Raw genomic sequence first — 22,241 nt, 5'->3', positions numbered from 1 at the left:
TCTAAAGGCTCACAGAAGGAAACAACTCACAGGAGGAAGTTGCTGCCTCCGAAGAGCAGGATCCTGGTGTTAGGTGTGACAGGTCTCCATAGGACAGGGACACTTGGTCTTAAGGGGGTCATTTTATTGTTTCACTTCTCCAAATGTACAAAAAAAATTAGAAAATAACCCTACCCCCCACCCCCTCCCAAACCACAAAACAAACCAGTCTGGGGAGCCCCACAACAGTGCAGCTACGAGACGGCAGGAAATTAAACAGAACTAGATACAGCAGCTGGGTCCCCTTGGCCCACATGGTCACTGGCTCGCCACAACCCAGAACTGGCCCCAGTCTGCCCAGTGCTTCCCCAATTCACACAGAGCTCATCCCGACATGATGGCGAGTGGGTACTTTACAAATCTTCCTTCACCTTCTTCTTGGATTTCTTGGTTTTATCTTCTTCCTGCAGCACGGGGGTGTTGGTTGCCTCCCGCTTCAAGTAGCTGACGAAGTCACTCACTTCTCTGCCCCCCTGCAGAAAGCACAGGACAGTGAGGCAGAGCCTGTTTCCCTGGGGGCTCCTCCTTCACTGGAGGGGGAGCTCAGGTGCCAGGCAGGAGACAGAGCACCCATGAGCAGAGCTGGGCAGCCAAGCAGTCCTGGTGCTCCAGAGAGGCTTGACGGCATTTGCACACCTGGACACTACCTCGCTTCTTTACAAGGCAGCAAAATACTCACCTCGTACTTCTTTGGACTCTGCTTCTTGCCAGCTGGAGCAAAATAGATGGTGGGGAAGCTGGGGAGAGAGGAGACAGGTCAGCTCCTACCGCGCTGCACTCTCCAGAGGAGCAGGCCAGCCCTCACCGCAGGGACCACGCTCTGCGCTCCCCTGGCTAAACACGGTAACAGCTTCAGCCGCTCCTAAACCAGCAGCTGCGGCCTCCAAAATCCGGCCATGTCTGCAGAGCCGGCTGAGCTCAGCATCTCCAAGTTTGCTAAACTGTTTTGGGAAAAGCGAGCCCAGCATTGGTTTCACACTGCCAGGAACAGAATCAGAGCAGATCTGAAAGCAGCAAGACGCAGCTCCACTCACAGCCAGGACACCCGAACCCACAGACGCAAGGCAGATGAACATCCTCTGTTTTCAGCCTTGATTTCCTCACGCTAAGCAAATGCCTAGCCATCGCATACCAGCCGCCCCCACCCATCCTCCCCAGAGACTTTCAGCTCTTCTGTTGTGGTCACTGGTCAGAGACAGAAGCCTGAACTCACCCCCTGACACGGTGGTGTGACAACAATAAGACCTACCCTCTGACTTCGTATGGAGAAGGCACATCGTTGGCTGTGGCATCCATTTTGGCAATGACGATATTGGGGTCTTTACTGAGCTGTTGGTAGAAAGAGCTTATTAGTGACAAGTCCGTAGTAGTTAACACCAGGAACTCAGCAACGTCATCAAAGACAGCGATGTCAGAGGACAGTGCACACGGCATGCCAAAAGCTGAGCAAATTTCTTCTGAGCAGTTTACTTCTGCCTCAGCAGGGGCACAGGGAACAAAGGCCCTCCTCAGCCAGCTGTATGCAGCACACATACATCTCCACAGGCTGCTGAATTGGTCTGGTGCAACTCCTGGGGAACCCTCACCCCAGAGCACCTGCTCACCTTCCACCTTAGAAAGGGGCTGGGAGGAAGGAGGGGTGCCCGACAGCCAAGTAGCAGAAGGCTGGTCAGATCTGGGATAAAAATTTATTTACTCCACTCGTGAAAGTGTGCGGGGCAGTGTTACCCTTCAGCAGATGGGAGACTATAATCGTGCAGAGGGAAAACACCCGAAAAGGAACTTGGGCAGTTGAGGCCAGTACGTGAATCAGGTTATATTTATGTGCCGCAGCAAAGGATGTGGGCTAAACCTTCTCGTGTGGCTGCTACCACGCTTACAAATCCTGCTGACGTACCTCTGCACCCACGGGAGATGCCACAGCTCAGTCTGCATGAAGGCACAATCATGCCCCGTTATCGTAAAGGCTGGATGGACCGAACCCGCAGGGTTGTTTAGTGCTGCAAAATTCTAGTTTGCGTTTGCAACAGAGTCCCAGACCTACCTTCTCCCCCAATTCTTTGTATTTAGGCTCCAGATTCTTGCAATGGCCACACCAGGGCGCGTAAAACTCTATCAGGACATCTTTGTCTTCGGCATTAACAATTTCATCAAAGTTCTCAGCAACCACCACCTGGTAACGTTTGATGGTACAAGTTAGGTTTTCCTAAGTCAAGAGTGAGGCTGTAACAGTGCTTTGTTCACTCCGCCCAAGCACGCCTGGCCCTCCCACAGTACAGCTCGCACTGCGCCTGCACAGGAAGCAGCAAAACAACCAAACACACAACTCTCCACGAGCCGTAACATCCTCAGCTTGGAGGTGAACACCCCTCATAAGGTATCGGCACTACCTGCAAGCCAGGTTTGCATCTGGTATCCTCACAGGAGGACAAATGATTTCTTTGTAATCCCAGCAAGCTGCAGGCTGAGGAATCAGCCTGGCAAGACTGGCTGAGGCCATCCCCATCCACCCAAAACCAAGCAGTGACTTCCACTCCCTGATGAGGCCCCTCATCGTAAAGCCAGGCCACGGAACGCCTTCACTCAGGGCAGAATTTACTGGGAAGGATGAAAGGTAGGAGCTGTATCACCCACAGCAAGCAGATGAGCATGTAACTCCTGAGAAATAGCACAGCCAGGACCAAGTGGAGGGCCACGCCGTGAGGGAACACGGGCCGGGACAGCAGGCCTTTGTGTAACCTCTGTAAATCTGGATGACCCTGCGCTGGCAGAGCACATCTCCAGTGTGCTCAAGCAGCGATTACTATGCTGAGAGAACAAAACGGAATCAAAACTGCAAGCTGCATTTCTCCCTCGGCTCAGAAAACTGCGACACAAGGGAGTGAATTCTCCCTCCCTCTATCACCGCAAGATGCCACAGGGCAGCACCTGCAGCATGGGGTACAGGCACAGGGCCAGAGCTGCTGCTGAACAGCGTCTGTGCATCCACCGGCGGGAGCTGCTGCCACACGTGACGTGGCACTCACCTTCACAGGGCCATCATTGCTTTCAGGGACAGGCTCCGATTTCAGATACTTTTTCAAGTTTCCATCGAAGTAATCTTGCAGGAATCTCTCCAGAGCCTTTCCATCACGGCTGAAAGTGAAGTGACAATTTACAGCCATCATCACACATATAGGATGAGGAAAACTTTCAAGGCTGATTTAAGCTCTTTCCACCCACAGAACAGATGTCACCTGCATCCCTGAGAGCATCAGGCTGGGGATGGCTTGGAAGACCCCAGAACAAGTGCAAAGATGCCCTTAAGGGTTCTGACTTGAGGCTGGACGCACTTCCCATTCTAAGTTTTAGGCCTTCAACACCCTTAAGTTTCCTTTCTCAAGAAGAAAGGCGCAACTATTTCCTCTGCCCTTTAATGCATCTTAGCTCCTAACCAGATGCTTAAGTATCTTGAATTAAATTCTCTGTATAACAGGAGGGGCTGCAAGCTCTCTACAGGGCAGGAAAACACACAAGTCAGAGCCATTTTGACCCAGCAATCATTTCTTCTAGCTGGAACATCCAGCTTTCCTATTCCTCCAAGCTAAGAGTATGATCTGGTCACAGACCCCCAGACCAAAGTCCATCAGGTGAGAGACAACTCTGCTAAGTTCAAAAACTTACGAGAATTCTTCCTGCATGACGTATTTATCTCCTTTAGCAGTTCTGATGGCAACAACTGGAGCCTCACCCACACTGCTGTCTAGACCAAACTCTGAAAGCTCATGGCCAAAGGTTTTCCGACTAGCAACAGCAAAAGACAGTTTGTGGCCAGCATCTAAGAACTTCTTTGCAATCATCATAACTCTGAGGGGAAAACAAACAAACAAAAACCACAAAGCATTACTTCTTGGAACACTTTCTTCTACATGATGCAACACCCTTCAAGTTGAAGTGCACGCTGAACAAGGAATTCAATGGTGTGACGTGTTCTGCACAGGCAAGTCCTACAGAAATGGTGTTGAGAAGCAGAGGAGTAAACTTGTGTCTGCTGCGACTGAGGCCTGTGCAAACATCGTGTGCTTTCATCCTCCACCCTTGTCAGCATCAGGGTCTCTGCCACTGGAGAATACAAAGGACAGAACCCGCACCACCAGGCAAGAAGCCTGTGTTTAAGGTCTCAGCACAAGGGATCCAAAAGCAAGCAGGTGGGGTTTCAGAGGATACACACATTGCACGCTCTGGGCTCTGCAGGCAGCAGCCACCCAATAGTTCCCATCAGAAACTCAGCTGGGAGCTTTCTGGGAGAGAATTCCCAGATGAACAATGGGGAAACTTTGTCAGCTGAGCTACAGAACAGCACAGACACAGGGAAGAAGGGAGAGGGGCCGATCAACCCTGCCGCTGCCCACCTGTTGCGCCAGTAGTTGGAGCCCTTCGCGTTCTTCTCGTAGTCCACATCGTAGTACGCCACCAGCAAGTCCTTCCCCTGGATCAAGTCTTTGTTGTCTTCAGTCATGTGTGGGCAGATGCCAAAGCTGTCGACGAGACAGATGTTAGCAGCTCTGGTTTCAATGCCCAGACCCCACCACCTCCCAGGAACGGGCTCGATGCAGCACACTCTCGTTTCCCACCCAAGAACGTTAAATGCCACTAATCAGTAAGACAGAAGTAAGAAACGCTTTGCCCGCTCATGTACCATGTTATTCTAAGTCAAATCTCCACCTCTAGTCACAAGGTCAGTGGCTGTATCTAACTTAAATAAGGCCAAAGCTGGCACACTTCTCACTGTTTTTAAACAGAAGTGTGGTTAGAATATGGAGAGTAAATGCCAGCAGCTATGCCAGGACTTCCAGAAAGAAGGTGGCCCCCAAAGGAGACAGCGGGGGCAGGACCGCTCTTCCGGACACTAAGCAGGAAAGGGCAGCAGGGCCTGTCAGAGAAAACAAGTTCTGACAGGGCCAAATCCAACTGGGGACAGTCTATCATGTTCCCTGGTGAGGAATCACTCACATATTCTCCTGGATGAATTTCTTGATCTTTCCACTGGTGATTTTGTCTTCTGTGTACTTGATGGAGCTGTCCTCAAACTTGTTCGTCAGGCGTGGAGGACGGAATAAGACTATACCCCTGAGGGGAAGCAGGTATCGTGAATCAGTTTAAAGTATCCCTGGGTTTCCAAGGACAGCAACTGGATGAGGTAAGAACCCCTTCTCCAGTGACTACCCACGCTCACTCTTTGCAGCTCCCACAAGGCTGTCTAGTCTCCTGGTGGCACCACTGCATTAGATCAACCTGTCAGACCCTCTCCATTTTCAGACAGGCCGCAGTGAGAAACACAAAACCCACCGTAACAAGCAATGGGGAAGCAACACACCTCTGCTGAGACACCTCCCACCCGCAGGCAAACACTAACCCTCCAGAGCCTGCAACCATCTGTACCTTTCCTACCTCAGTTCCAAAGAGATAAAATAAGATATGCCACTGCCCGCTGGGGAAGAGACAAAACCTTAAGCTGTGTTCAGAAAGTGAATCCAGTCAACAACTGGAATCCATGAATATGTTCCAGGAGTCTCAATAACAAGAAATCTTTGTGTTAAGTAACTTACTCTCCATCTTCCTCATACTTCTGCACCAACTGGTCCTCACTGGTGTGTGCAAAACGGTAGTTATCTCTTAGGTTGTTGGCAGCTTTCATGAATTCTGAATAAGCATCACCAGATGCATCTCCAAAGAAGCCTGCAGCAGAACAGACAGATGGTGACCCCAAACCGACTCAGCAGCAGTCACTGTGCAGCCCTCATCATCATCTCTACAACACACTGAAGGATCACTTCTGTCCAGTGCGTGTTCAGGCCTTCATCTTCGACAGCTTCTCTCCCATTTTTATTGGAACTTTTCTGCACTCCCTCCCTCCCACCAGCAGAAAGTTACTCAAGAGCCTGCCCAGCCAAAAGGCAGTTGTCCTCCAAGCACCAAGGTATCTGTTTGTAACCATGTGACACTACTAGTGATAACAACTGCCAATGGGACTTAATAAAAATGAGTTTGGGAATGCTGATCAATACTCATCCGGTTACAGTTGTAAGATGGCACCTGACCTGCAGAGAGTAAAGGGGCTACTGGCCCTTGTAAACCACGGCCAGATCACCCCACATCGACAGCCTGCCCATGTCACCAGACAGCGCCCCAGTGTACTTTCTAGCAATCCAAAACCACCTGTTGTCAGGCAGCCAAAAGAGAAACAGGCTTTAAAAAAAGATACACTATGGTGCCAGGAAGTCTGACAGACAGTCAATGAATCACAGGGGAAGAAAAAAAAAAAAGTGGAAAAGAAGTTGGAAGGAATCCGCAGAGGTCATCAAGTCCAACCTCCTGCCCAAAGCCGGACCGGCTTCGGAGTCAGATCAGGTTGCTTGGAGCTTTGTCCAGCTGAGTTTTGAAAATCTGAATGTTTCGAAATCCCTCTGGGCAAATATTCCGTGCTTCCCATTATGAAAGACCATTTTGCTCACATCCAGCTGAATTGCTCTTGCTACAGCCTGTGATACTGCTCATCCTGTCACATTATAGTGCCCAAGACATCTTCCAGAGCCGAGCGTCCACTCATTTCAGCGCTGCACCGAATCTACTCACCCACCACAGAAGCATCTTTATCACCGATGAACTTCTCAAAATCAGCCACAGAATTGAGAGCCACCGAAGCAGGTCCTGCCTGTTTCTTGAGATGACTGACAATCCCATCTTAAAAGAAAAGTTAAATGGCTAAAGGGATCAATAGAAAGTTCTACAAGACATTCCTCAAGCTTCCCAAAGCAGAAGCTGTTTCTGCGGAATCCATACCCCTCTCCCACACAATAAACACAATGTGAATCGGAGTGCCATCAGCCACTACATAGGAACCTTCTAGCATTTTCCAGATGCTGCCCCCCAGCAAGGGTAGTAGGAGTTAAAGATAACGTGGAAGCCTTCACCTTTAAAAAAGAGCTTTAAAGGATAAGCAGCATCCAGGGCGCTGCCAGCACAAACTGTTCTGGAAAGGGCAAGGGGGGGGGCGTGTGTAGGCAGGAACCTTCTGTGTCCCTCAGCACACGTAACGTCCCTGACACGATCTATCGCACACGGGTTTGCCTGCCAGCACCCTTCTGGCAAGCCAGGTGCTCGCCGACAAGCTCTTACCTGCTGTCCTGGGTCCATCATAGGTTCCTGCCTCCTCTCCATCTCGAAAAATCTTTAAGGTGGGATATCCACTGACTCCATACTTATTACAGGTGTTGGAGTTTGCTGTACAGTCAACCTAAAGGAAGAGAAACATCGCTACTCAGTGACCTAGCTACTCGTACGCACGGAAGAAAGCAGCTTTGCTGTTTCCCATGTTATCACGCATAAGGATAAAGTCTAGAGGGTCTGAAAGCTCTTGTGTGTCTTTACCCAAGGCTGGATTCCTTTCACATAAAGTGTAAGGATCCGCAAAGTGTCTGCAAAACCAAAAGCTGGACAGTCATGACTGGGGAAAGAGGTAGCACAGGTCTAATGACAGATCAGAAAAATAAATTAAGTAGTTGTGAGTTTGACCAGACTACACGTGAAAAAATACTAGAAAGGGTAGATTCTTGTGATCAGTGACAGGCTTAACAGGAATCAACTGTTCTCAGACCTGATCAGACCTAAAGTTCCCTCAATGCCTGAAGAAAACAGGCTGACCTCAGTTGAGAGGAGCCATGGTGTTGAGCCCATGCAACTTCCCAGAAGGGAAGAGGAAGACCCTGATTCGAGAAAACCACACAAGTTTTCCGGCAGAAAAGCAAGCTCTTGGATAACAGCCTTTATAAGTCAAGCAACAACACCATGAAGGACACTGCTGGTTCTCAGACTAGATCACAGCGCTCAAAGAAGGTTTCTTCCTCCCAGCTGGGGCGAGCCCTCTTTTCTGCACTAGCACACACCCATCTTACATTCTGCGCACCGTCTGGGCGCCAGCACCCTCGCAGGGTTCAGCTTCCAGATCCTCCCCCGGTGTCTAAAGCTTCAAAGAGACGAAGCCTTCAGAGCTCGAAAGGGCCCCGGAAGGGCCCCGGAAGAGCCCGATGCGCACCGGGCGGGCGTTGTTGGCGGATGGCCACAGTACAGCTCCCGTTCCACCCAGGCCAGCCATTAAGCCGCCGCCGGGACAGCACCGGCCCGGGAGGGGCTGGCGCGGCGGGTCCTCACCTTCACGAGGGGCACGATCCCCTTCAGCCTGGTCGCTGCCGACTCGTACTCCGGCGCCAGCCGCTTGCAGTGCCCGCACCTGGGAGGACGCGGGGGAGGGGGGAGGAGGGGGGAGGTTAGGCCGGCCGGGAGCGCCCAGGCCCCTTCCCCCCGCCCCGGCCCTGCCCTGCCCGGCGCCCCGCACAGCCCCGGCCCCGCCGCTCCCGCCCGCCCCGGGCGGCCCCTCACCAGGGTGCGAAGAACTCCACGAGCACCAGCCCCGGGCGCTCAGCCAGGCCGCTCTCGAAGTCAGCATCGCTGAGCTCCACCACGTCGGAGGCGCGGGCAAGGAGAGGGAGAAGCAGCAACAGCGCGGCGGGCCGCGGCCGGGGCACGGACATGGCGGGCGGGGCGGCGCGGGGCTCCCTCCTCGGCGGCGGCGGCGGCGGGGAACAGGCGCCGGGGGCCGCAGGGCCGGAAGTCCCGCCTCCCCAGCCGGATCTGCCGTGTGGCAGCTCCCCGTTGGGCGCCGCGCCGCGCGTCACGCCAGCGCGGCCAATGGGCTGCCGGCAGGGTGGGCGGGGCCAGCGGCGGCGGCTCCGCCTCTCCCTTCCCCGGCCGCCGGGTCTCGGCGCCGTCGGGCCGCACCGGGGCTGGGGTGTCCGGTGCCGGCGGGATCGGCCTCCTCGGGCTCCGCCGGGCGCCGACCGCTCCCGGGGCAGCCCAGCTCAAGGCTCAGCCCCGAGCCCCGGCGGAGCCTGGGGCTCCCCCCACCCCGGGGGTCCATCCCTGGGCCCCGCTCAGCGCCGGGCCTGGGTGCCCGGGCTGCGGGCGCAGAGTCCCCGGGAGAGGGTCAATGATCGCCGGTCCCGGGGGATTTAACTCATTGAATCGCTGTGTGTCAGTCAAAACCCCGCCGCGGCCACGCCGTCGGCAGAGCAGCCCACCGGTCTACCGGCAGCACCAGCCCGCAGTGTCGAGGCAGTTGTTTCTGCCCAGGGCACCGCACGGGCCGGAGACCCGTCGAGCAGCACCCGGCTCACCCGCCGGCGAGGGCTGCGGGATGTGCCGCAGCTCCGCTGGCACACCCAGCCCGCACACCGACCCGTGAGAGCTCCGGTGCGATGGCAGAGGCCGGCACTCCCCAGCGCTTGGGTGCTCCCAGCCAAGCCGGGGATCGGGCCCTTCCCACGTCACCACGTCAGGCTGTCCGGTCAGAAACGCCCTCGCTGCTTGCGGGAACACCTGCTGAAGCGCTCAGTGTCACCAGTCGGCCTGGAGCAGGAACACCCTGCTCCCACGTCACTGCCACCGCGCCTTGGCAGCACCGTGGTCCTGTGCCGTTCCCATACGAGCAATATGGTGCAAGAGCCACATAAATCTGCTCACTGTTAGCGATCTCATTTGTGGGGATGCTCACCATACAGCAGTGCTGCCACATGCTTTCTCCTAAAGCGCAGGAGGAATCAGAGTTCCCCAAACACCTCTGGGAATGGGAGAAGACTCCAGAGATGGTACTTCAAACTGCAGGGCTGAAAAAACATGATCTTCCCTGTTTCAGAAACAACATAATCACCTGGGGGGGTTTTAGACTTACAGAAATTGCTACTAAAGCATCCAGAACCAGACCAGGCTAGCAAAAGTTCAGGAAGGTTAAGAAAATAATCAAGGAGGAAATACTTGATGAGGTCATGGTGACCTGAGAAACACAGAGGGTGATCTAGGAACAAAGGACAGGAAAGAAGGGGACAGTGGTGCCAAGTATGGCACTGCAGGGACGCTGGGGCTGATGGGGTGCGGGCAGTGGGTGGGAAAGGACCTGCAGCGTGACCCAGCTGGTTACAGAAAGGGAAAGGGTGGACGAGCAGCTCATGCAAGTAACGAGCAGGCACAGGTTGCAGAGGGAAAACTGCTCCATCACAGCTGCTCGTGCTGCCTTCCTCCCCTTTGCAGGAGCGATGCTGCACTCCTGTAGCTGGATCCCGGGACACTTCCCGTTAGAGATGCCCACTGGAGCCCAGTCACCACGTTTCCAGCGGGGCTGGAAAGGAGCCAGGGGAGCTGAGCCGCTGGCATGGGAGGGCTGCCCCTGCAGCCCGTCAGCCTGCCTGGGCCGGGGCTCGAGGCACCGCCAGTGCCAGCGCACAGGGCCTGTGCTCGTTAGGGGGTGGAGAACAGCCTAGTTACTGCCAGGGGAATCGGGAACTCCCGAGTTTGAATTCAGCACTGTAAAGTCAAGAATACCGGGACTGACAGAACCCCGGCACCCCGGCCCAGGCACTGGGGCGTGGGGTCACAGCGTGGGAGCTTTGGGGAGCCGCCGTCACCCGTGAAAGCGGAGCCCCGGGGAGATGGGGCTGCCCGCCGGGACCCACCGTTGGCCAGTTAAGGTGAGGCGGCTGCCGGAACGGCTCCTGCCACAGATCGAGTCCCAGCAGAGAGGTGGGAGGCAGCGGGGGCAGCCTGGCCCGGGACCCCTCTCCCGCTACCGGGAGCTGCGGGAGCAGCGGCGGCACAGCCCGGCGGAGCGCCGCGGGATCGGCACCGGGACCCGGCTGTACGGCACGCCAGGAGCCGTCCAGTCCCCGCCCGCCGCCCCCAGTTAAACGGGCTCCGCCAGCCCGAGCCCTCTCCCCGCTCCCTTGTCCCGAAGCCCCGCGCCGGCGCGCACCGGGGCCGGCAGGGGGCGCTGCCGACCGCACCGGCACCGCCGTCACCGGAGGGGGGCAGAGGGCGGCGGGGGAGTGGGGGGTGCCGTCCCGTCCCGATCAGCCCCCGCCTTGGCTCCGGGGAGACCCAGCGCTGGGGCTGCTCCCGCAGCCGGCCCAGACTGACAGGCTGCCCCCGGACCGGGCAGTGCCCCCCGGACCGGGCAGTGTCTTCCCCCCCGCCGGGTTCCCGGCATCAATAATGCAGGAGCTCGGCACCGTCTGCGGCGGCGGCCTCGGGTTACAGCCCCGAGCCGAGACCTGCGGGAGTCGGCCCCGGCGGGAGGAGAGGCGTGAGCGGGCAGGGGCTGGGGAAGGGGAAGGGGCAGGGATCGGGGGTTGGAGCAGGGATCAAGGCAAAGGGCAAGGATCAGGGGAAGGGACTGGGATCAGGGGAAGGGACTGGGATGAGGGGAAGGGGCTGGGATCAGGAGCCGGGCAGGGATCAGGGGAAGGGGCTGGGATCAGGAGCCGGGCAGGGATCAGGGGAAGGGGCTGGGATGAGGGAAAGGGGCTGGGATGAGAAGCCGGGCAGGGATGAGGGGAAAGGGCAGGGATCAGAGGAAGGGGTGGAATCAGGGGAAGGAGGGAAGGAGCTGTGATCAGGTGCTGGGCAGGGATCAGGAGCCGGGCAGGGATCAGGGGAAGGGGCTGGGCAGGGGTCAGGGGCTGCGGCCCAACTCCGTCTCGGCGGTCCGTGGGACCGGAGGTCTTTGGGGCGGCCTCTCGGATGAGGGTGCGGGAGCCGCGGAGGGTGCGGGAGTGTCCGGGGGCTGGAGCCGGGCTCCGTGGACAGCCCCGCGGCAGCTGCCGGGCCTCCTCCAGCTCTGCCCCTTGCTCCCGCGGGCCGCAGGGCGCAGGGATGGCCGCGTCCCTTCCCGGCTGTGGGCTGCTGCTGCTGCTGCTGCTACAGGACCCCGGCTGCGGTGAGTGAGCACGACCCCCCCGGGCCCGCAGACCCCGCCGTGATGGGGCCGTCCCGCTCCCTCAGCCCCTCTGCGGCTGCGGGGCAAAGATCCCGCTCCCGGGGCCTGCGTGGGCTGCCCGGCCGTGTCCGGCCACTGGGGGGGCTGTGTCCGCCAGCTCTGGAAATGGGGGGGGGTGGTCGCGGGTGGTGACAAACTGTGGAGCTGTGCAGGGAGCTGGGGGGGTCCCAGGGAGCTGGGGGGGTCCCAGAGAGCCGGTGGGCTGCCAGAGAGATGGGGGGGTCCCCGAGAGCCGGGGGGCTCCCATAGAGCAAAGGCCCGCGGTGCCGTGCGGGGGGTGATGCTCGCAGGGCCTCCGCGGGATGCGGCCTCTTCTGCGGGGCTGCCGGGGCCGGGCCGGGGAGGCCCGGGGTGGCGGGGGGGGCCCGCGGCATGACGGCCGGCCGGGCCCTGCCCCACAGGAGCTGCTTCAGGAGGGACCGGCGCCGCGCTCCGGCACGTCGTGCCCGTCCCGGGGCGGAGGAGCGGGGCGGAGGAGCGGGGCGGGGGCCCCGGGCCGTGCAGACCCCTCCGGAGCAGCGCGCCGGGGCTGCGGGACGCCCTGATGCGGGCGGCGGCGGCGGCACTGGGGACCCCGCGCACCGACAGCGACGGGCGCTGCGCAGGTGAGCGGCGCCGCCGGGCCCCGTGCCCGGTACCTGGTGCCCGGTGCCCTGTGCTCGGTGCCCGGCCCCCGCTCCCGGTGGTCGGTGCCCGGTGCGCGGTGTCCGGTGCCCCAGCTCCCGGTGCCCCGCCGCCGTCTGACGGCCGCCTTTCCCCGCAGGGACGCTGCCGCAGCTGCTACTCTGGTGAGTCCGGCCGCCGCACGGCCCCGTCGCTCCCGCGAGCCCGGTCCCGGCTCCGCGGGTCGCTGGGGCCGCCCGGAGCTCGGGGGGCGGCGGGGCTGGCAGATACCCCGCGGGACCGGGATTGGCCGGGCCATGAGCCGTGTCGGGCGCCCCGACGGGCCGGGCGGGGCCGTGCTGGGTGCCGGGGGGGGGCGCTGATCAGGTCTCTGCCCTCCAGGGGCTTCCACCACAACCTCAGCTGGGACGCCCGGGGCCTGGGCTTCGCGGCCGGGGTGCTCCCCGCCCCGCCGCCCCTCGCCGGCTGCCTCCAGCCTGTCCCCCGAGCAGCCGCCGCCGTGCCCCCGGGCCAGCCCTCGCTCCATCCCCCAGTGCTGGAGGCTGCATGCAATGACAGCGTCCCTGCGCTGCCCGGCGTCTCCAACTTCACCGTCTACCTCTACTGCAACCTCTTCAACAGCTCCCGGGGCTCCGGGCAGCACCCCGGGGACCTGGGGGCCGCCTGCTCCAGCGCAGCCTGGTACCTCTCTGCGGGCTCAGCCTGGGCCCGGGCCTGCCGGGAGCGCTACCCTGCCCAGTTCAACAGCACCGTCTGCAGCAACACCTCCCTCAGGGGCACCCCCGGGCCCCAGCAGGTCCTGCTGGAGCGGCTCTGTGCCGACCCGGCGCGGGGCGCGGCGGGGGCCCGGCTCCCCCCCCGCAGCGGCTGCCCACTGGGTGCGCGCTGGGAGGACGCCTGGAGCTGCTTCTTGGGAAGCCGCCCGCCCCGGGGAGCCCGGCCCTGCGCCAGCGGGAGCCGCGAGCTGCTGCCCACCGACCGCCGGGCCCGGCTGTCCCGGCTGTGCCGTGGTCCCCCACCCCGGGCGCAGACGCCCAGCGCCTCAGAGCCCTGCTCCTTGGGGGGCCGGGGCTTGGGGACACGGGGGAACGCTGGCCTCTTGGAGCTGTGCGGGACTGCGCGTCCCGGCTGCTTCCCGGAGCCGGCGTGCACCAACGCCTCCCTCCCGCCGCTGCTGGGGCACCCCCAGCCCGCGGTCGGGCTGCGCTGCCCAGGCACCCTGCCCCGGGGACACTGCCTGCTGCAGCAGCTCCTGGCGCTCCTGCCCTTGTCCCCCAGGCTGGACGCTGCGGATCTCTGCCCAGACCCGGCTGCTTACCTGCTGGGGCTGGCCTCACAGCTCCTGCGGTGCCGGGAGGAGGCTCCGGGCTGGGTCCCCCACGTGAACTACCTCCTGCGCCTGCTTGACCGCAGCCTGGCCCTCTCCGGACGCGAGGAGGCTGGGCAGGCAGCCGGGGAGCAGCTCAGCGAGGCCATCCTCCTCTCCAGCCTCCTGGACAACACCTCCTTCTGGGCCTTGCTCAGGGCGAACGCGTCCACAGGCATCCTGCGAGCCGTGGGCCAGTACCTGAGGTGGGAGCCCAGGGCCTCGGCCAAGTGGGAGCTGCTGATCTGCTTTAGCGTGAGTTGGCCAGCGCTGGGGCGGCGAGCGAGGGCCCCCCTGGGTGCGGGGCCAGGGTGACAGACCCGGGGAGCCCTCCCGCTGGCTGCAGGGTCTGGCCAGGGCGCGGGCTCCAGTCCCGGGGTCCCTGTCCAGTAGCAGCCGTGGTGGGAAAGGGACCAGCACTTGTGCTCTGCTCAGCTGGGAACGGCCAGTCCTGGGCTGGGTGTCAGGGCTGTGGCTTGGGGTCAAGCCACCCCCCTTGCCCCCGGGGTCAGCTTCTTTGCAGCCACGCTGCCCCAGACCCGTCGTGGGGCACTGGGCGAGGAGCTCTGGGGGAAGGTCTGGGCCGGGACAGGGAGCGAGCCCTGCTCTCTCCTTCAGGCTGTGCTCTGGGACCTGCTCCAGGACAGCGAGGGTGCTCCCGCCCTGGACATCCTGGTGCAGGTACTGCCCGGCCAGCCAGGCTGGCTCCCAGCCCACCCAGGATCCTGCGGAGCACAGGGCCCGCCTGCCCCCACGCAGCGGGCTCCTGCTGCCAGCGGCGCTGAGCTGCGGCCTCCCCACAGGAGTACCTGCAGATGCCAGAGGAGAGTTTCGAGGGGCTGCTGCTGGCGGCAGGGCCCGAGGCCGTCCAGCGCTTCCTGGCCCTGCTGCACCGCGTGGGGCTCCGGCTGCGCGGGGAGGTGGTCAGAGGGGCCCAGCTGGGGCAGGACATGCAGGGCCTGTGTGGTGGGGGAAGAGCCCGTGTCTGGGGGGTGCACAGCATGTGGGGGTACAGCCGACACGTGGGGGCACAGACCCTGCACAGGGCAGGGGCAGAGCCGGTGCTGGCTGGAGTTCAGAGCTCCCACGTGTGAGGGGGTGCAGAGCCCATGCACGGGAGGTGTGGGTGCAGAACCGAGGTGCAGGGGTGCAGTCCCTGTGCATGCGGGTGCTCTCCCGGGGCCCGGCTGGGCGGCCCTGGGTCTGTGCGGGTTGCTTGGGGCTGTGTCCTGCCGGAGCTGGAGCTCACGCAGCTTTGCAGGTGCCGTCACCTGTGTCTGGGGAGGAGGGTCTGCAGTCCCTGGCCGTGCTGCTGCTCCGCAGATTGCCCCATCTCACCCCCGAGCTGTTTGTCAGCCTGTCGCAGTTCATCCCCTTCATGGCCGTGTCTGACATCGCGAGGCTCCCGCCAGCCCTCCTGGCCAACGAGAGTGTGTAAGCCGTGCTGGGTGCCTGGGTTGCCAGCATGCATGGTACGGCCAGCTCCGGCCTGTGCCCCGCACTGCCATCGCCTGCAGAGCCCCCGGCCCCTGCAGACCCCAGCCCAAGCAGGCCACGCCGTAGCCATGCAGGAGGCCTCCAAGTGCCCCCAGGCCCTGGGCTCTGCAGGGCACGTGCTTGGTGGTGGTCTCTGGGGTGCCCACTGAGGTGGGCGCGGGCCTGGGCGGTCTCTCCGCAGCTGAGCCTGGCGCTCTGCCCCGCAGCCTCGCCGCCCTGCGGACTCACAGCGCCCTCCTGACGCCGGGGCAGAAGGCCGCCTTTGCCAGGCGCCTGCTGCAGGCTCCCTCCCTCGGGGCCGTGCCCACGTGGCCCCTGGGCTTCCTCCACGCCGTCCTGCCACTGCTGCCCCACTTGCCGCTGCCCTGCTTCCTGCAGCTCACGCCTCAGCAGGTGGGACACCAGCCCCAGCCCCAGCACGGGCTGCTCTGCCCGGCCAGCGTGCCTGCACCCCACGGCAGGCGGGGATCCCACCCCTGCACCCCTGCTCTGCCCACAGTGGGTGGGGATCCCTGTGCCCTGGGCTGGGCATCCCACCCTGCACCCCTGGTCCTGCACCCCCCTGGCAGGGACCCCCGCCCACCCGCCCTTGGCCCCGCTTGCAGAACCCCCAGCCCGGGCTGGGCTCCCCATCTCTGGGCAGGAGGCTGGAGCCGTGTCTCCCCTTTTGCCTGCCCAGGTCTGGGGGCTGGGGGACGCCTGGCAGCTGCTGCAGCTGGGGCTGGTGCAGGGCCGCCACGTCGCTGGCAGCCTGGCCAACGGGAGCCATGCGGCTGGCCCCGAGCTGGGGCGCAGGTGAGCGTGAGGGGGGCTGCCAGTGCCAGCACAGCCATGCCCCACGCCGGGCTGGTGCGGGGCCCTGGTCCCACCACCAGGGCCATGGCCTTGGTGCGAGCGGGGCCGGGATGGGTGCGGGCAGGGCTGCCCTTGCCTGCCAACAGGCTTTTTCTGTGCAGGCTGGGGGCCCTCGCCTGCTTCCTGAGCCCCAAGGAGCTGCAGGATCTGGCATGGCTGCGGGACCCCCGGGGCACGGTGGAGCAGAGCCTGCTGGCGTGTGCTGCTGCGGGGACCCTGCGGCAGCACGGGCGGGTGAGCCGGCCCTCGAAGGGCATGGGGGGGCTGTGCCAGGCCTCCCCAGGGGCACCTCGTGGACGGAGCTCGGCTCCTGTCCCCTTGCTCTTGGGGAAGCCCGGCCACAATGTGTCGGCACAAGTAAGGGGAGCCAGGGCAGTGGCTCCGGGTCAGGCAGCACGTCAGGGCACCTGTCCCAACTCCGTTTTCGCCCTGTGGCTCCTGCTGTGACGGGGGATGGGGCCAACTGCCCACCAGCACTGGGCTCAGGGCCCCTCCTGCCCTGCGCCGGCAGGTCATGCTCGCCCTGGCAGAGTTGCTGCGCTCCACCAGCCTGGCCATGGTGAGCCCCGGGGAGCTGCCGGCATGGAGGGGCGTCCTCCCCGAGATGGGAGTGGGCTTCCTGGAGCGCCTGTCAGCAGCCCAGCTGAGCGCCCTCCTGCCCCGGCTACGGCCGACGCAGCTGACGCGTGCCCAGGTGAATCCAGCCTGGCTCCGCGGTGCAGCCGGGCAGCCCCTGAGCCTCGGCCCTGCCAGGGCTGTGCTGACCCCGTTGACCACTGCCGCCTCTTCCTGCCCCCAGGCATCCTTCCTGCTTGCACGGGCCATCCGGGGGGACAACGTGAGTGTCTGAGGTGCCTCTGCAGGAGGAGGACGGGCTGTGGGTGCTGTGCCCCGGTGCCTGAGCACAGCCCCAGCTCTCGCCCCACACGCCTGCCCGGGCTGCGGCGGGGTGGAGGAGCCCGAGCGAGGCCAGTGCGTTTCTCTGCAGGTGTCGGTGGGGGAGGCGGCCAGGCTGTGTCCGCTGCTGCCGGGCCTGGGGCCCGCGTCGCTGGCAGCCGTCCTGGCCCCTCTCCGGATCCAGGGCTGTGAATGCCTGGGCCCGGCCCTGCCGCTGCTGTCGGCGGCTCAGACGGTGTCCCTGCTGCAGGCTCTGCAGCGCCCGGACGGCTGGCCCCGCTGCCTGCTGCCCCTGCTGCCCCTCCAGCTCCTGCGTCCCAGGGCCCAGGCTCTGTGGGGGGCTCTGCGGGACCTGAACCTGCCCTGGTCCCCGCAGCAGGTCAGAGGCCAGGCACGGGGCTGTGGGGGAAGGCGCTGCCCCCCCGCCTTGCCTCCCACCGCTGCCCCCCCAACAGGCCCAGCTCCTCTGGAGGGAGGTGGGAGCCGGCACTAACCGCAGCCACCGCACTGCTGGGTGAGAGCTGCCTGCCCGGGCTGGCCAGCGGCCACCGGCTGGGGCACAGGGACGGGGATGGCTGGGGCCCCGCAGAGGGAAAGGAGCTGGGAGAGGGCTGGGTGCCCTGGGCGGGAGCAGGAGCCTTGGCAGGGTCCTGGGGCAGGGTTGAGCGGGTCTGCGTGGGGCTGGGGGTGGTGAAGCCCTGACAGGGTCTAACACCGTTGTCCTGCAGTGCCCTGGGCTCGCTGGTGGTGGGCATGAGCTGTGCCGCGCTGCAGGAGCTGGACCGGGAGGATTTCCTGGGGGCTCTCCGGACACTCTTCGCGCAGCCTCGCTCCCTCCCTGCCAGCCTGGTAAGGGGGAGGCTCCACGACCCCCCGTGACTGGCAGGGACCCCTCTGTCCCTGCCCTGCACTCTCGACGTGGTGTCCCCAGAGGCGCTGTGTGCAGGAGGAGGTGCTGGGGCGTCCTGAGCTCTCCAGGGAGGAGCTGGCGTGGCTGGGACCTCGGTTCCTCATGGAGTTACCGTAGGTGTTGGGGGCAGCCAGCCCTGGGATGCAGGGACGTGGGCCACCCTTTCTGCTCCTACTGCCCCCTTCCCCCGGGGGAGGAAGCACTGGTGCAGGGGCACCGATGCACCGATGCTGTGAGATAGGGTCTGCAGGATGGGGCTTGGTGCCCTGTTCATCCCTGGGCAGAGCAGCCCCTTGCCCCGTGCTGCCCAGCCGTGCTCTGGCTCCCACAGGGCGAAGCTGGTGGAGATGCTGCCTGATGCTGTGATGCGGCTGGTTCTGGACCACGCGACCCATCAGCCACGCAGCCTGCTAGCCCTGCCGGCCGCCCGCCAGGCAGCACTGGCCCGCGGGGCCCTGCGCTCGCTCGTAAGGGCAGGGAGCCCAGCATGGGGTGCGGGGAGATGCAGCCGCCTGCCCTCACTCTGCTCTCCCTGCTGCAGCGGCTCCCGGCAGGGATGGAGCTGGCTGGGGAGGTTCTGGACCAGCTGGGCCCGCTGGTGGGGTTCCTGGACCGGGAGACCGTGGCCCGTGTCCAGCCCGAGAGCCTGCTGCCGCGGCTGGGGGACCTGCAGGATGCCTGCCTGGACACAGAGGTGGCCGCCGAGCTGGGGCGGCTGCTGCTGTCGGAGCAGGCGCTGGGGTAAGTGCGGGGCAGGGGCACAGGGGGCCCAGCCAGCAGCACTCTGACGCCCTCCCCGCAGGCCCCCCCCCAGCTGGCGCCTGTCGACCCTGCAGCAGCTGGGGCGCCTGATCTTCCTGCTGCCCCCCGAGAGCCTGCGCGCCATCCCCGGGGTGAGCACCACATCCTGTCCCACTGCCACCGCGCTGCCCCGCGGCCGGTCCTGGAGCTGTGACATCCCCACCAGTGCCCATCCCCATGGCCGTGCCTCCCCCATTGCTGTCCCGTCCTCGTGGCTCTGCTGTCCCTGCCAGTGCCCCATCCTCATGGCTGTGCCACCCCATCGCCACCCCCGGCCGTGCCGTCCTTGCTGCTCCCCCCCGGGCCTTTCTGCTGGTGGGGTCTGTCTTGGCCCCTCTCTCCATGTCTGCCCGGTGCTGTCCCAGGACTTGCTGAACAGAGACACGGTGGAGCAGCTGCTGCAGAGCCAGCGGGACTGGGAGCAGAGTGAGCTGGGACGCCTCTGCCATCCCCAAGGCACCCTGGGCAAGGGCCCCAGCCCACAGGAAGTGCTGATGGCCCCGCTGGTGGCAGCTGCCGGGCCAGGGGACCGAGGTGAGACGGTGCGCTCCCCTCCCGAGCCCTGTGCCCACCCCTGCAGCTCCTGTCCCTGGTGCCCTGCCATGCCCTGCCCACTCACTTCGTGCCCAGTGCCTGGTGTCCCCATGCTGTCCCCTTCCTGGGCTGACCCTGTGTCCCTGGTACCTGCTGTCCCCATCCTGTCCCCTCCTGGCTGGTGTGTCCCCCGTACCCAGTGTCCCCATGCTGTCCCCTCCCTGGGCTGGCCCTGTGTCCCTAGTACCTGGTGTCCCCATCCTGTCCCCTCCTGGCTGGTGTGTCCCCCTCATGTGGGTGCCCTGGGGCCAGGGCTAGCCACTCAGGCCAGCTCTGCAGCCCCTGTGCCCAGCTGTGCCGACATACGTGCCACCTTCCCGGCGGCCTGGAGCGCGGCCCAGCTGGCTGCCATGGCCCCCCTGCAGCTGGAGGGTTGCCTGGGGCTGCTGGGCCAGGACCCGGCGCTGCGCCCTGACCAGCTCCAGGCTGTCTTGGGCCAAGTCCGGCGGGTGAGGGGGAACATGGACAGGGTTGGGGGGGACATGGGGGGGTTGTGCTGGTGGGGGTGGCCCTGGGGGTTGGTGCTGGGTGTGGGGAACTGTGCTGGCCTTGGGGGGGGTTGTTCCTGGGGGGCTGTGCTGGCCTTGGGAGGCTGCCCATGGGGGTGGTTGTCCTTGGTGGGCTTTGGTGGCCTTAGGGGGCTGCCTGTGGGTGGCTGTGCTGGCCTTGAGTGGGGGTGATGTCCTTGGGGGGCTGTGCTGCCTTTGGGGGGCTGGCCGTAGGGGCTGTTCTGTCCTTGGGGGGCTGTGCAGTCCTTGGGGGGCTGTGCTGGTGCTGCCAGCAGCTGGTGGTGCTGCTGGTGCCGCAGCTGTGGGGCAGTTCCCGGGCGCTGGAGCCCACCCAGACCCTGCGCCTGGGCCGGCTGGTCACCCAGCTGGGCGAGCCAGAGCTGCGGGAGCTGCTGCTCCCCGACTGGGGGGCCCTGTCTGCGCTGGGGGAGCTGGACGGCTGGTCACCGGAGCAGGTGAGGCTCTGGGGGCCGGGGGGTTGGGAGGCAGCTGGCCCCCGTGACGGGCTCTCCCCCAGATGCGGGCCGTGGTTTCCACCTTCCTGCGGCAGCGTGGGGCAAGCACCCGGGACTTGGGGCTGCCCGAGCTGGTGGCCCTGGGGCACCTGCTCTGCGGGCTGCCGGTGGCTGAGCTGTGGGGCCTGGACAGCTGGGAGCTGAGGTGGGTGCATGTCCATGGGGAGCACGGGCCGAGCCCCCCGTCGAGCAGAGGTACCGACGGCAGCGCCGCACCCTGGCGCGCGGCCGCCCAACGCTGCTGCTCCCTGCAGCAAAGCTGCCCCTTTCCTGGGCTCGCTGAGCCTGCGCTGCACAGAGCAGCAGGCGGAGGTGCTGGCTGCCCACCTGACCTCCAGCGCTGCCTTTGGCCCGGCCGACGCCTGGGGACCCGAAATCTTCACAGAGGTTGGGACGCTGGCAGGTGAGGTCTGGGACGGGGCTGTGCCCTGCGGTTGCTGCTGCCTGCCCTGCCGGCCCCTGTGCCCAGGGATGGGGTCCTGACCCTGTCCTCTGTGCCCCAGCTGGGCTCCCCGACATCGTCCTCTCGGCCCTGGTCCCTGAGCAGCTCTGGGCGCTCACGCCCCGGGCCATTGCTGCTGTCCCGGCACCCAAGTTCGCAGTGAGTTCCTGGCGTCCCCCCTGGCACGCTTGGCCGGGCACACATGGCGCCGTTCCCCTGCATGCGGAGGAGGGGGGATCCCTGGCCGGGCCAGCGCGGTGGGAGCCCCCCACACCGGACAGGGAGGTGGAACGTGTCCCGGCCGCGCCGGGGAGCAGGCACAGGGTCTCACCGTGCTGGCTGCCCTCTCTCTGCAGGTGGTGTTTGGCCCAGCTCAGCTGCGCACCCTCTCCAGCGCCCAGGCCACGGCTGTCACCTTGGGGCAGCGCCAGTGGCTCAGCAGTGCCCAGCGCTGGGCCCTGGCCAGCGCCCAGCGCGAGGGAGAGGCTGCCCAGGATGGCCAAGGTGAGAGTGGTGGGGTGGCCTCTGTCCCTGGGCAGAGCCCGGTCACCCCTTGTCCCTGCTCTGCACCTCCGGGCTCCGCACAGGCACCCCGGGATGCCGGGAGGGGTCCGGTCATGCGGGTTTGGCCCCGGCGCCGGCCGCGCTGCCCCACGGGGAGGTTGGCCCCACCGCCTGCCTGGCTCACACTCCCTCAGGCCATCTCCCACCCTGCCCCTGCCCAGGCAAGACCTCCCTGCTGCTGCCTCCGGCCCTGAACCCGGGCGCAGAACAGCGCCTCTGGGAATGTGCACATGTGTGAGCACTGTGCGGGCTCCCAGCAGCAGCAGGGACGTGAGCCCCTCCACGGAGGGCCGGGGCTGCCGCGCTCAGCTCTGACAGTGATTTCTTTCCCACAGGCAGGAGCAGAGCCAGGGCCCAGTCTGGCTTCCCCTTGGCTCTGCTACTCTGCCTGCCCCACTGCTTTCTGTGAGCATCCCAGTAATAAAATTATGGTGGGCACAAGCAACGAGCTCTGCTCCCTGCCCGCCCGCAGCGACGCACGGCCCCGGAGCACTTTTCCCTGCCTGGCCTCAACCATCCCAGCAGCTCCTGGCCCCCCACAGCAAGATGCCCCCAGCCCCAGCTCCCTACCCACACGCAGTCCCTTGCAGCCCCCCGACCAGGGCAGCCCCAGTGGCCCCCCGGGCCCCTTCCCCAGGGCAGTGGCGGCTCAGGGACATCCCAGGGAGGGCTGCTCAGGGCAGGCGCAGGGAACACAAACCCGGGTGGGTGCCTCTGCAGGGGCGCAAGGCGCCAGGAGCGGTGGGTGCTGGGGTACGGAGGAGA

At 63.9% G+C, this 22,241-nt stretch overlaps 2 protein-coding genes across 2 annotated transcripts; one reads left to right on the top strand and one right to left on the bottom strand.

Annotated features, from left to right (window-relative positions):
• Positions 1-107: 107 nt before the first annotated feature.
• On the bottom strand, positions 108-8,711 carry PDIA3 (protein disulfide isomerase family A member 3). The gene is made up of 13 exons (XM_074837315.1): positions 8,458-8,711; positions 8,230-8,308; positions 7,198-7,315; positions 6,655-6,762; positions 5,628-5,757; positions 5,032-5,148; positions 4,431-4,556; positions 3,703-3,885; positions 3,066-3,174; positions 2,084-2,212; positions 1,289-1,368; positions 719-776; positions 108-512 (listed from the first exon to the last, which is right to left on the bottom strand). The coding sequence occupies exons 1-13, from the start codon at positions 8,607-8,609 to the stop codon at positions 393-395; spliced, it is 1,509 nt and encodes a 502-aa protein (XP_074693416.1). The 5' UTR covers positions 8,610-8,711; the 3' UTR covers positions 108-392.
• A 1,848-nt stretch (positions 8,712-10,559) lies between these two features.
• On the top strand, positions 10,560-21,920 carry STRC (stereocilin). Its single transcript, XM_074836935.1, has 27 exons — positions 10,560-10,809; positions 10,862-11,209; positions 11,770-11,842; positions 12,304-12,503; positions 12,622-14,147; positions 14,511-14,573; positions 14,696-14,812; positions 15,154-15,326; positions 15,596-15,782; positions 16,069-16,184; positions 16,346-16,478; positions 16,756-16,938; positions 17,044-17,082; positions 17,233-17,520; positions 17,597-17,655; positions 17,870-17,990; positions 18,073-18,164; positions 18,383-18,518; positions 18,593-18,792; positions 18,854-18,944; positions 19,218-19,895; positions 20,321-20,410; positions 20,473-20,615; positions 20,725-20,873; positions 20,974-21,071; positions 21,269-21,416; positions 21,812-21,920. The coding sequence occupies exons 1-27, from the start codon at positions 10,560-10,562 to the stop codon at positions 21,883-21,885; spliced, it is 5,775 nt and encodes a 1,924-aa protein (XP_074693036.1). The 3' UTR covers positions 21,886-21,920.
• Positions 21,921-22,241: the final 321 nt, after the last annotated feature.

This window comes from Strix aluco, chromosome 12 (assembly GCF_031877795.1).
Source record: "Strix aluco isolate bStrAlu1 chromosome 12, bStrAlu1.hap1, whole genome shotgun sequence".
Taxonomy (NCBI): Eukaryota; Metazoa; Chordata; class Aves; order Strigiformes; family Strigidae; genus Strix; species Strix aluco.
The sequence above is the reverse complement of the archived record's forward strand: the minus strand, read 5'-3'. Positions and strand labels throughout refer to the sequence as shown.

Coding starts and splice junctions, on each gene's coding strand:
- STRC (XM_074836935.1), top strand. CDS start 10,560: ATGGGGCTGCCCGCCGGGACCCACCGTTGGCCAGTTAAGGTGAGGCGG. Junction 11,843..12,303: donor GCTACAGGACCCCGGCTGCG/GTGAGTGAGCAC, acceptor CCTGCCCCACAG/GAGCTGCTTCAGGAGGGACC. Junction 16,479..16,755: donor CCCTGCGGCAGCACGGGCGG/GTGAGCCGGCCC, acceptor CTGCGCCGGCAG/GTCATGCTCGCCCTGGCAGA.
- PDIA3 (XM_074837315.1), bottom strand. CDS start 8,609: ATGTCCGTGCCCCGGCCGCGGCCCGCCGCGCTGTTGCTGCTTCTCCCT. Junction 3,886..4,430: donor TCCAACTACTGGCGCAACAG/GTGGGCAGCGGC, acceptor TTTTCCCCTCAG/AGTTATGATGATTGCAAAGA. Junction 513..718: donor AGAGTCCAAAGAAGTACGAG/GTGAGTATTTTG, acceptor TGCTTTCTGCAG/GGGGGCAGAGAAGTGAGTGA.